The 12,553-nt window shown below is 44.6% G+C and overlaps 1 protein-coding gene across 8 annotated transcripts in view; it reads left to right on the forward strand.

The window, feature by feature from the left end:
• LOC124040145 (myocardin-related transcription factor A-like) overlaps positions 1-12,553 on the forward strand; it is a 46,252-nt gene that overhangs the window by 12,653 nt on the left and 21,046 nt on the right. The window contains exon 1 of one of the 8 annotated variants that reach the window (XM_046357046.1): positions 1,437-1,942. The exons of 6 other annotated variants lie outside the window; for them this stretch is intronic. In XM_046357046.1, coding sequence (XP_046213002.1) covers positions 1,927-1,942 — 16 coding nt within the window. In that variant the 5' untranslated portion in view covers positions 1,437-1,926. Of the gene's footprint in view, positions 1-1,436; positions 1,943-10,404; positions 11,074-12,553 lie in introns of those variants that run through there. One more of the 8 variants, XM_046357040.1, reaches the window with a different exon arrangement.

Below are 12,553 nucleotides of genomic sequence, written 5' to 3' on the forward strand. Positions count from 1 at the left end.
ATTAGGGGGTCGGATGAGGGTGAAGGAGATGTAGAATGTCATAGAGGAGGGGGGAGTGAAGGATCATTGCTGATGCTGAGACAGTAATACTGTTCATGATAATGGAGTTGATGTATTTATGTGGAACTGCTGTTATCTTGAACAGGTCGTCCTTCTAAAATATGCCTAGATTGTATCTCAATGAGACATGATCAGCTTAATGTACGGAGAGTGAAACTGAAGGTGCAGCGAGTTTGCTTAACAAGATTAGCTTAAGAGCCAGATGGGAGTCTCAGTCAAGGCCAGGATGAATAGACCCTCCCTGCAAAGGGAATTACAAGCATAAAAGGTTGAGTTTTAGTGTTTAAACCCCACTCCCCACTCACTCCCCCAGCCCAAGGGCACCACTCCTTTTTAAACACTGCCTACCATGGCTACTAACGCTTCATACAGGCTGGCTGCCAGTAGCAGACATGTTGTAGCAGGACCTTCCCAGTCTCTTATCTGACACAACATGGTGTAAGCGAGACACAGGAATGTTAGCAAGGCTATCAATCCATTACATCTATCTAGTCTACAACCATCTTAATGGCCTCTGCATGGTAGCTATGGGTTGTGTCCCAAATGGCACTATATTCACAGTGCACTCTTTTTTTTTTTTTGACTAGGACCGATAAGTAGCCCAAGCAGTGCACTAAATGGGAAATAAGTTGGTACTCTCTCTCTCTCTGTCTTCTTCCAGGGTAGAGTTATGCAATCTCTCATTCCACAGTACCTTGCTTTAGAGAGGGGGGCTGCTGAAGGTTTTTCAAGTGAATATTTACAGGCTTTCATGTCAGGGTTGAGTCGGGGGTCAGCGTTCAAGGTGTGTGTGTGTGTGTGTGTGTGTGTGTGTGTGTGTGTGTGTGTGTGTGTGTGTGTGTGTGTGTGTGTGTGTGTGTGTGTGTGTGTGTGTGTGTGTGTGTGTGTGTGTGTGTGTGTGTGTGTGTGTGTGTGTGTGTGTGTGGGCAGGCCTATCTGTCAGAGAAAGGAGGAAAGACAGTGAAAAAAAAGGGCAAATGTTGATTAACATTAGCCCTTTTCTTTATGATAACGTGGCCCTGAGTGAGAAGGGCGATAGCGACGTTTTCTAATCCACTAGAACTTTGTGGAGAAAGTATGAGAACATGGTGCAATAATGCCTTCTGAGGTCATTTACAACTTGGAGGTGTAAGGCGGTTTTCAATAGAGGGGGATGTAGAAATATTGGAGGAAGAGAGTGGGGGATGAAAAGGGGGGAGTCATCCGAAAGACGGAATTGCATAATTCTGTAGGATATAGAGAAGGAAGGAACGATGCAGACAGAGGAAAACAGGAAGAGCGAGAGAATGGAGGCAGTAGTGATAATATTTGAGGCCAAAAGGTGATCTGGAAAGCAGATTGGCAGGCACCAGTGTTTCCCCCATGTTTTCTCCTGGATTTTTACTTCTTCAGCCCGAGCAACAACAGCAGTGACATTCTGCCTGCAGCTTGCCTGCCTTTCTAAAGAGAAAAAAATGGCACCTAGCGGGGAAAAAGTAGGTGTCGCCCCAGAGAGGTTAGGAACCTGGGCCTGGACTTGGATGGAATCCAAGGAGCAATGAGGAAGAAGAAGAAAAACTGACTGCCTCAAACACACACCCTTTCTGTCAGGGCTTGCACACACTCGCAGACAGGTACAACAGGCAGGGATTGGCTGTAGCCAGTGTTAGAAGAAGTGGGCTACACACACATTCACACACACGCCGTGTTGTTTGTAGTTCTTGTGGAGAATTTATTCTACAGGGAGGGGTGCCGGGACTGCCGTGGAAAACGTTTTTTGGTCTTGGAAACGCAACTCTGCCAGTAGCCTCTCCTGCTGTTCTCTTATGAGTATGGATCGCTAAACTTGGAGGAAGGTTGTACTTTATCCTTCTAGTGAATAGGGATATGGCCATACACTCAGGTAAAGTGTCTTTTTGCGGAGTATTTGTTTATTTCAGCTGTGGGTGTTGTCGCTCAGCTGTCAGTATATCTGTACCAGTAGGTCAAGTGTGTGTGTGTGTGTGTGTGTGTAATGTCATAGCGGCAGTGTAACTTTAAAAGAGTGTTATTGTTCAATGGCCAGGCTCTCTGCCTTGTGAAGTACTTATTGCTCTGTGTTCAAGTTTCACAGCCACTCTTTAATCTCAAGGCCAATTGAACAAAGAAAAATAACGAATCATTCTGTCATTCCCAGCCCGCCAGCATTAGCATGGTTTTAAAACATATTCTGAAGCTATTATACGATTATTATGATGTATATTCATTACATTTATTTCTGTTTCTGTGGGAATGAAAGGGCTGTGAATAAATTAATGAAACTCTGTCATGTGTGCCTGCAAGTTACCTAACAACTGTCTCCCTCTGTTGAAAGATCACGCTGTAAAAGTAGTGGCTCTTTTTTGTATTTTTTTAATTCTTGACTCAGTGGCAGATATGGGAAGGCTGGGGTGCCCTGGAGGTTATTCCTGCTAACAGGGAAGGCTGGGGTGGGGTGAGCTGGGCTGGAGGGTGGAAGGTCGGTGGGGGTGATGACTTTGACTGTTCTCTCTGAGACGACAGCGCCTCATTGAAAGCAGCTGGCTTGGCTGTTATGACTCCCACTCCATCAGGAGAGATTTGGGACACTGTCCTGTTTTCTCAGCTTTTGGGGGGGATTGGAAGAGTTGCTCTCAGATCTGCTGTTTGTAGCAAAGCAGAGCGCTAGACCTGCAACCCCCAGAGAGGTTGATTGACTCGCTGTGATTGTCCTGGGTTTTGTGTTGTGGAGCCCAGCCCAGCTGAGTGCTTGTTATGTTAAACAGGCTGGCTCCAGTGTTTGCAGGGCTGATATATATCAGTCATGTATATCTGTCTGTCAGTAAGGAAAAGGAGGGACATGAGACTGTTCACCTCTGCTACTTCCCAGACCACCACCAACCCCCACACCTGGCGGCAAAGCAAGGTGGGGTATGTTAATGCATGGCTAAAGGTGTGGCTCTGATTCGTCTAAACTAGACTACTAGAGCAATGACGGAGAGCCTGGAGCCAATGGGGGAAATAGTCATGTGTTCTTTCGGAATACATTCTGTCAAATCAACACCTCTTCTCCCCATGCAGTACAAACCTAGTGATTTTTCATGGTTAGAGGTACAACATTTATTTGAAGAATATAGATCCTTAGCCTGCCTGCCGATTTTAGAATATTCCTTTACATGGAAAAAGTTAAGTTTTCATTAGTAGCATTCCGGCTACATAAATAATTACGTAAATGTACACAAAACCACACATTGTATGGAAACTTGGAAAGTACCCTAGATGTCCCACTCCCATATTCTGTCCCCCTCTCCTGCTGCCCTTAGTGTGGGTACAGTGTGAGCGGAGGCGGCCTGTAAGCCGTGGCGCTTTCTAGCAGCAGTGGTAGGCTGTAGAGGAGCTGTGTGGTTGAGTTTATGTAACAGGGAGGGAAGAGTGCCAGCAGCCAGCCAGCCCAGCATACTGTAGAGGCTCCAGCACGCTCTCACTGGCCCTGAGCAGAGGGAGAGGGGAAAGGAGGAAAGAGAGAGAGGGGAACAAAACGGGGACAGGAGAGCAGGAAAAGGTTGAGGAAGGGGGAGAGGAAAAAGGGGCCTCCCTGTCCCTGCTTAGCTAATGTGGGCGAGACACACAGCTGTCTGTGACATTCAATCAGTTACAGCAGCACACACACTTCTATTTGCCCCCCTCTTTTCCATCTTCCCTCCCCCTTTTACCTCTGTTTGTCTCGATCTCTCCGTCCTTGTAGCGATTGTATTTTTGGCTCTCTGTTACTGGCTCATTTACATAAATACAATGCAGTCAAAACACATATACAGTGCATTCGGGAAGTATTCAGACCCCTTCCCTTTTTCCACATTTCATTACGTTACAGCCTTATTCTAAACTTGATTAAATAGTTTTTTCCCCTCATCAATCTACACACAATACCCCATAATGACGAAGCTAAAACAGGTTTTTAGGGGAGGAAAAAAGGATAAAAAATGTATTCAGACCCTTTACTCAGTACTTTGTTGAAGCTCCTTTGGCAGCAATTACAGCCTCTAGTCTTCTTGGGTATGACGCTACAATCTTGGCACAACTGTATTTGGGGAGTTTCTCCCATTCTTCTCTGCAGATCCTCTGAAGCTCTGTCAGGTTGGATGGTGAGTGTCGCTGCACATCTATTTTCAAGTCTCTCCAGAGATGTTCGATCAGGTTCAAGTCCGGGCTCTGGCTGGGCCACTCAAGGACATTCGGAGACATGTCCCGAAGCCACTAATGCATTGTCTTGGCTGTGTGAACCTTCACCAAAGTCTGAACCCTCTCCAGAGTGCTCAGGACTTCATCCTGCCGCTGAAAAATCCTCACAGCATGATCCTACCACCATCATGCTTCGCCGTAGGGATGGTGCCAGGTTTCCTCCAGATGGGACGCTTGCCATTCAGGCCAACGAGTTCAATCTTGGTTTCATCAGACCAGAGAATCTTGTTTCTCATGTTCTGAGATTCCTTTAGGTGCCTTTTGGTAAATTCCAAGCGGGCTGTCATGTGCCTTTTTCTGAGGAGTTGCTTCCGTCTGGCCACTCTACCATAAAGGCCTGATTGGTGGAGTGTTGCAGAGATGGTTGTCCTTCTGGAAGATTCGCCCATATCCACAGAGGACCTCTAGAGCTCTGTCAGAGTTACCATCTGGTTCTTAGTCACCTCCCTAACCAAAGGCCCTTCTCTCCCGATTGCTCAGTTTGGCCGGGCCAGCTCGAGGAAGAGTCTTAGGGGTTCCAAACTTCTTCCATTTAAGAATGGAGGCCAATGTGTTCTTGGACCTTCAATGCCGCAGACATCTTTTGGTACCCTTCCCCAGATCTGTGCCTCGACACAGTCCTGTCTCAGAGCTCTATGGACAATTCCTTCAACCGCATGGCTTGGTTTTTGCTCTGACATTCACTGTCAACTGTGGGACCTTATATAGACAGGTGTGTGTCTTTCCAAATCATGTCCAATCATCAATTTAATTTAACACAAGTGGACTCCAATCAAGTTGTAGAAACATCTCAAAGATGATCAATGGAAACAGGATGCACCTCAGCTCAATATCGAGTCTCGTTGCAAAGGGTCTGAATACTTATGAAACAAACAAACTACACACTTTTGCTTTGTCAGTATGGGGTATTGTGTGATTGATAAGGGACAAAAAGATTTAATCAATTTTAGAACAAGGCTGTAATGTAACAAAGTGGAAAAAGGGAAGGGGCCTGAATACTTTCTGAATACACTGTACATACTCTTACAAAATACTCACACGCACACACACACCAAGCCAACACAAGGCTTGTTACTGTTGAGAAATAGACAGGAACTCACATGCTCTGACTGATGGCACATATCACAGTGCCATCACCATCACACAGTGCAGTTACGTAATTACAGCTTCTATTTGTTATCCAATAGTCATTCAGTAATAAAAACTCTGAGCACAACTGAACAATCTCCGCAGCCTGTTGCTCTTTGCAACAGCTGCTATGAATACAGTGGAAAGATGCACAAACACACACATTACAATGTACATATACATACAGTACTCATTCCAGGTGTTTTCTTAATTTTTTACTATTTTCTACATTGTGGAATAATAGTGAAGACATCAAAACGATGAAATAACACATGGAATCATAGTAACCAGGAAAGTGTTAAACAAATCAAAATATTTTATACTTGATTCTTCAAAGTAGCCACCTTTTGCCTTGATGACAGCTTTGAAAACTGTTTGCGTTGAAAACCAACTTCACCTGGAATGATTTTACAAAAGTCTTGAAGGACATTGACTGGTACTGTAGATCAACATTCAGCATACACATTCATAAATATTCACACATTTATAAACATATCACACATACAATGCAGTGTCTATTTTCACTTAAACTCTTTGATTTTTCATGCTCCTATTATCTTTACACAAATGATGTGTCTGTCTGTATAGAATAGACTTTACCTAGTGATTCATAGTAAACACTGTCCTAAACGTTCTAGTTTATTAATCTCTGACTAAGAGGTCATTGTGGACATTGGTTTGTTATTATGAGTCATCCTGAAGGAAATGAATTGTGCTGATAACCGAGAGGTGTAAACCGTACCAGGCTAGGGCCTGTCCTCTGTAGACTTTCATTCTACTAAAAAGTAGTTGTATCTTATCAGTTAGTCTGTCACTGCTTTCACATGATCAATGTGCACAATCTCTCACCATGAAAAAGTGACTGACACGCCTGTTTGCACCTCAGGTTGGTTCTGATGATGTAACTGGATACAGACCTTTATGATAACTTGGCCTTTGCCACAAGTTTAACTTACTGGTTTATTATTGTAGGCTCTTATGTGTTGTGTTTTCTAGTTAGCTTTGATATACAGTTAGTGGGATCTATTGTTAGTGAGCCTGTAAGGTTGGTACTTTGCCTTGTCTGGTGCACTGAACACATTGGAGGAATGAGGTTAGGTCTCCTGTATACCAGTTAGATTGTTTCCCCATCGCACTGATAGGTTAAGGTCAATTTAGCTTTATATGTTGGGGAGAACGGGCTTGTGTTGGATGCCATTCCGTTCGCTTAGAGCCATCCTCCCCTCAGCAGCCTCCACTGACATCAATCACAGTGTGTAAAGTCTTCCCATTGTTGCTGGACCAACACAGAGGGGCCTCTGCTACAAGGAAAGGAGGTGAGGAAGAATCCATCTGTTTAACCACAGAGGTGATGGGCATATTTTGAGGAACATAAATAACTCTTGTGATCGAGTAATTTGATCCAAAATAACCACCACAAAATGAATCTCACTTTGCTGTTCAATGTTTGATACAGCAGTTTTCTTTTCACACGAATCCTCCTTTTCTTTCTGAATGAATCAAACTATTCTTCTCTCTTCTACGCCACATGTAACAAGTTCCATGTTCCAGACTGCGCGCCTGCTGGTGCTTTAGGGGGTGGACTGTTTCCGTGAGGGGAAGGATATGGAATCTGTTTTCTGTGAAGTGAACTAGGGAGTTATGGGGTGCAGAGTAAAGTCATCTCAGATGTTCATCCAGAAATGTAGTGCCTGGAAAAGGAACTCCCTCGCTCTCTCCCTTTTTCTTTCTTTCTTTCACTCCCTCCCTCCCTCTCACTACTCTCCCTTTCTTTCTCTCTTGCGTCCCTCCCTTGTGCTCTGCTGCACCATATTAACAAATGCTAACATCAGCCCTGAATTGGGTAACCTTACCTCCTGTAGCTGTTTAGGGGGCTCCCGAGTGGCGCAGCGGTCTAAGGCCCTGCATCTCAGTGCTAGAGGCGTCACTACAGACCCTGGTTTGATTCCAGGCTGTATCACACCCGGCCGGGATTGGGAGTGCCATAGGGCGGCGCACAATTGGCCCAGCGCCGTTAGGGTTTGGCCGGGGTAGGCCGTCATTGTAAATAAGAATTTGTTCTTAACTGACTTGCCTAGTTCAATAAACGTTAAATAAAATGTCCTTCTCCCTCTTTTTTTCCTGCTGACTTTCTTTGTCTACCCCTCAGTGTTTGTCTCTGTCTACCCCACTGTCTGAGTGTCTGTCTACCCCGCTGTCTGTGTCCTTTCCTCTCTTACCCACTCTGCTGAATAGTGAGGTGTGTTGTGTTGAGGAGTAAAGTGTTGACACTTTTTTAATGTCTGCTTACTATCACACAATCAAACCCTTCTATTTACATACTTTGCTTACATTGTGAAATAGCCCACTGTTTCTGTTACCACTTGGGTGAACAGACTTCCTCAGATATAATACTACCATACCCCCCTAACAGGGAATGAACCCACAGCCAGGGTCTTTGTTTGAGTCTGTCAGGCCTGCCTAACCACATACAATCCCCCTCATCTGTTAGGACTGAAATCAATGGGACTGGGCGTGCCTCTGTGCTTTGGCCGTTCTGTGGTTGGTTTACTACCCTAATTTAAGATATGTGTTGTTGTTGCTCACATGGGACTGGATTTTTACTATACACCTGGTAGATATCGTCTCCAGTGCTTCAGCCACAGGGTTGTTGAGACCCAGCCTGTATAGTGAAGGATAAACGGACTGACTGACTGAGGGAGTGAACAGAGAGACCTATAGTTTGTTTTAAGCTAACTTGCCCGTACCGCCTGACATGGTTCTAGCAGTCCCACCCATACTAGTGCTGGTACACACACACAGATAAGTGTAAGGAGGGAAAGGAGGCTGGGTTGTGGGAGGTTATCAGTCTGGCTGTGTGTCTACCCAGGCGTTACAGCCTTCTCTCCAGGACTGGGGCAGGGTGACCCACCAAGGTGACCTTTGTGTGGAGGAGTCAGTGCTTGGGTAGACCGCCTTACCCTGGATGTCTCTGAGCATTGAATTAGAACTCTATAAGAATACTGTATCCTGCTGTAACAACACGGAAAAGGGTTTCACTTTCGATGATGGTTTTTTCTTTTTTGCCTGCCTTAGTTGAATGCACTGGATAAGATCGCATTCTTAATGGCTAAAATATATATATATATACACACATTGGCTTAGCGGGGGGGCCTGCCTAATATTATGGTAGGGGAAGGTGGGAAACACTAGGCCTTATGGAATCTCTTCAATCGGCCCTAGTGTGAGGCTTCAAACTACGACTCTCAAGACTATACCTCAGTTGGCTTCTAATGAACTGAATGGAAGTTGATGGCAGAATGACTGTGAACGCCTCAGACAATCTAACCCTAAAACTGTAACCTAACCCTCAAACCCAGGTACCATAAAACCTTGGGCAACAGCCCTGCTGTCTCCACCCACACATTAGGCTGGGCTGCTCCTAAAACCATAAACCTTTACTACAACACCACCTTTCGCCTCTGAGGAGATAGCTGTGATAATCACAGTACAGTGATAATGGTGATAACGATAGTCAGGACAGATCATGTATTACTCATTGTCTTTGGAGTGGTCTGTCAGTACTATCTCTCGAAGGTAGGCCATCTTTGTAAATACAAATTTGTTCTTAAATGACTTGCCTGGTTAAATAAATATTATTTATAATGATTTTTTCAAATCTCTTCCATACTGGGAAGTTGTAGGCTAAAGCTAGGTGGACTTTGGTCCCGTTTTTCACACTGCTTCCTGTGAAGTGTGTTTGGTCAAGGTGGTGCTCTGTTCTCTATGATCAGTCCACCGTGGCCTGATCATAAGACCTACACACAAAGACGTCAGCAGCCTAAAAATGAATCCAAGTCTGTCCATGTATTTCAATGAGAACTGTTAGTCAGCGAGGGGCGAACCTATGGGTACACGCTGGATAAACCCACCGGCCGTGAAAGTTGGAATTGATTGTGTGTTAAGTGTGTGGGTGTCTGTAAGTAACTCTACCCAGCAGCCACACAGGTGATACTGAGCTGAATATAGCCCCCTATGGCCAGCTGTCCCTACTATTTAAAACACAGAGAGCGGGGGAGAAGGGGGGGTTTGGAGTGTTGGGGAGACCTCTGCAACATTCTGGAGCAGCCACAGACAGGACAGAAAAGCTTTGCATGCGTTCAGGTTGTGAACAGAACGTGTCGCCCCAAATGCAGTAGCTTTGACTGTAACCTGCATTGTCAAGATTGAAAGGTAGATTCTGTGATAATCTCTGTCACTGTGTTACAGCATGTGATGTAGGAGTTGCCTGCCGCAGCTCACTAGAGGAGTTGCCTGCCGCAGCTCACTAGAGGAGTTGCCTGCCGCAGCTCACTAGAGGAGTTGCCTGCCGCAGCTCACTAGAGGAGTTGCCTGCCGCAGCTCACTAGAGGAGTTGCATGATGTATTCCATTGCAGTTGTTCTACTAGATAAAGGTTGCAAATCTCCTGAAGAGCCATAGATACTCAGTCTATCAATATGTTCCATCAAAGAATAACAAGTACAGTACTGAGAGAAATATAAAACCTGTTGTACTTCGAGGTCATTGTTATTGCCGTCACTGATAACGTTTCTTGCATTTAACCATGAAAACTTATCAAAACCTTTGACACAATTACCAATTTTTTCTTTAAATGTGTCTCAAGTATGTCATCAGTATAACATGTGTGGAGTTAAATGTTTTTTGTTGTTTATCAACAAATCCCTTTTCTCTGGGGGGAGGCTGGGTCTGTAGGTTGAGCTGTGGAGGGGGAAGGTATGTGGGAAGAGACATGAATGAATGGCAACAGCTGAGCAGGAGAACTCTATCACCAACCCCACCGTGTGTGTGTGTGTGTGTGTGTGTGTGTGTGTGTGTGTGTGTGTGTGTGTGTGTGTGTGTGTGTGTGTGTGTGTGTGTGTGTGTGTGTGTGTGTGTGTGTGTGTGTGTGTGTGTGTGTGTGTGTGTGTGTGTGTGTGTGTGGAGCTCCAACCAGAGCAGGCTCTCACTCTCTCTGGGCTCTCGTCCCTGCTGCTGCCCTCCTTTTTCTCTCCTCCCTCTCTCTTTTTCATCTTTGGCTTTACCCTGTGGATTTCCACCGTCTCATTGGACACCTTAGTAGAGCAGCTCTATCGTTCCTATCTGACTGTCACGACAAGAGAAAACGAGGGAAGGACAGAGAGAAAGAGAAGAAAATAGATTTTCTGACCAGGAAGACAGAAGACGGCAAGTTTTCTTGAGTCAAATCACATCCCCTCTTTTGATAGAAATTTCAAGCTACTTTTTCTTAAGCAACCTTTGACGAGCACAGTCAGAAGTCATCTGGACACGCAATGAATAAGACTAACATCTTCTCCCTGCCTCGACCTTAGTGAGAGGAAAACCAATACGTTCTTGGATGTCGTCTATTGCAGGCGAGACCTCTTTTTAGAGACCCATCGACTGCCTCCCACTCCATAGCTTTGGCCACCGCTATATCAGCATCTATTCAAGACTTGAACGACGACACCTCTATATGAAAATATATTTTTTTACAAAGATAATTCATAGCAAGTCTAAATGATCATGCTGGACACCAACCATTTCCTGTCCTTTGATCTCGCCCCCTTGGACTCTCCTCCAATGGGGGAAGAGCTGGACAAGCAGGACTTGATGGATTATGAGAGACATGCCTATCACAGCCTCAAAGAAGGTGGGTGGGGTTAGAAGACACCTAGTGGAGAGGGGAAAAACTGATCTGATTTGTGTTTTAGATGGAGCCTAGCCCTCGATTTTATAATTCATTAGTTTATGGTCTAGCCAGCTTTGGGTTTGATTCTGTATGGTGACAGGACTTCTGTCAAGCTTTTGATACGTCCTCTTCCTGCTCCTTTCTTATTGATGCATTTGATGAACTGTAATAAGCTGTTCATTGGTCATTCCTCACGTCTGTTCGTCTGAAACTCCCTGGTTGTATTATGTAATGGTTAAGCTAACGTCCAAATGATGAGCTCACTGGATCATTACCGCGTGCTTTGCAAATAGACGTGTTCCAAAGGCCTTGCCAAGTGTTAGGCTGCTGTGTGCGCCTGCTAGTTTATAAGGGAGACTTGTAGGTTGACGTGTGTGTGTGTGTGTGTGCACAGCAGGTGTGGGCGGTACTGTGCCAGGTCTGGGGCCCTTTGGGGACAGTGGCAGACATATTTATTAGATCTAATGACACATGAGCACACTGGGATTAGCCCAAGTTGGCCAGCAGTTGGCCCACCTCCTGCTTCTTTTCTCTCTCTGCGTTCTATCTTCTCTCTGCACTCTGTTTTTCTCTCGCACTCCAGAGTTGGGCTTTGTCCCAATATTCTAATAAATAGCCCTACTTCCTATATGACCGCTGCAGATCCAGAGGGATCTTGTTGGTGAAGGTTACATGGTGGAAGTTGTAACTGTCTGTTGCTTTCAGTGGTCATGAAGACAGGCAGGGTAGCCTAGTGGTTAGAGCATTGGACTAGTAACCGAAAGGTTGCAAGTTCAAATCCACGAGCTGACAAGGTACAAAATCTGAACTGAAGGGTACTGTTATCTATGCCAGTTTGTCACCAAAATCTAAGTTTAGACTTTTCTAACATATACTGCCCAAATTTTTGTAAGAAGAGTGGAGATAAAATGAAAGCTTAATCTTGTGAAGTTGTATGACTTTATTTACAGCATTTATTAATAAGGCATAACAATATTTGATCAAATGTTTCCGGACTGGGCTTAATGAGTTCCAAATGTACCTTTTTAAGCCCATGGGTGTTCCAAATAGTAATATATCAAATAATACATTTGAATGAATTTCAAAACGTACAAACTGACATTTCTTATGTAAAATTATATTAATATCCCCCAAAGTTATTAACATAAACTGATAATTACTATTCATCGTGAAAGTAGCACTCATAACAATCGGGGGGTGGGGGTCCAATCATATCTACAGAGATCACTGTGGACTTAGGCTTTTGTTCTTGTCAACCAGTACACACCTTTTATTTCAACGAATCACACTTCAATCAAGACATGATTAGTTGAATCAGGTGTGTTGTTGCTGGGTAAGAACAAAATGACTGCAGCCATTCTGTTGATATGAAGCCTTCCACAAATAACATAACACAACTTTGAACCAATTATCTGAAAGCGGATTCACATTTGCTGTACTG

The sequence above is a fragment of the Oncorhynchus gorbuscha genome, linkage group LG07 (assembly GCF_021184085.1).
Source record: "Oncorhynchus gorbuscha isolate QuinsamMale2020 ecotype Even-year linkage group LG07, OgorEven_v1.0, whole genome shotgun sequence".
Lineage (NCBI taxonomy): Eukaryota > Metazoa > Chordata > Actinopteri > Salmoniformes > Salmonidae > Oncorhynchus > Oncorhynchus gorbuscha.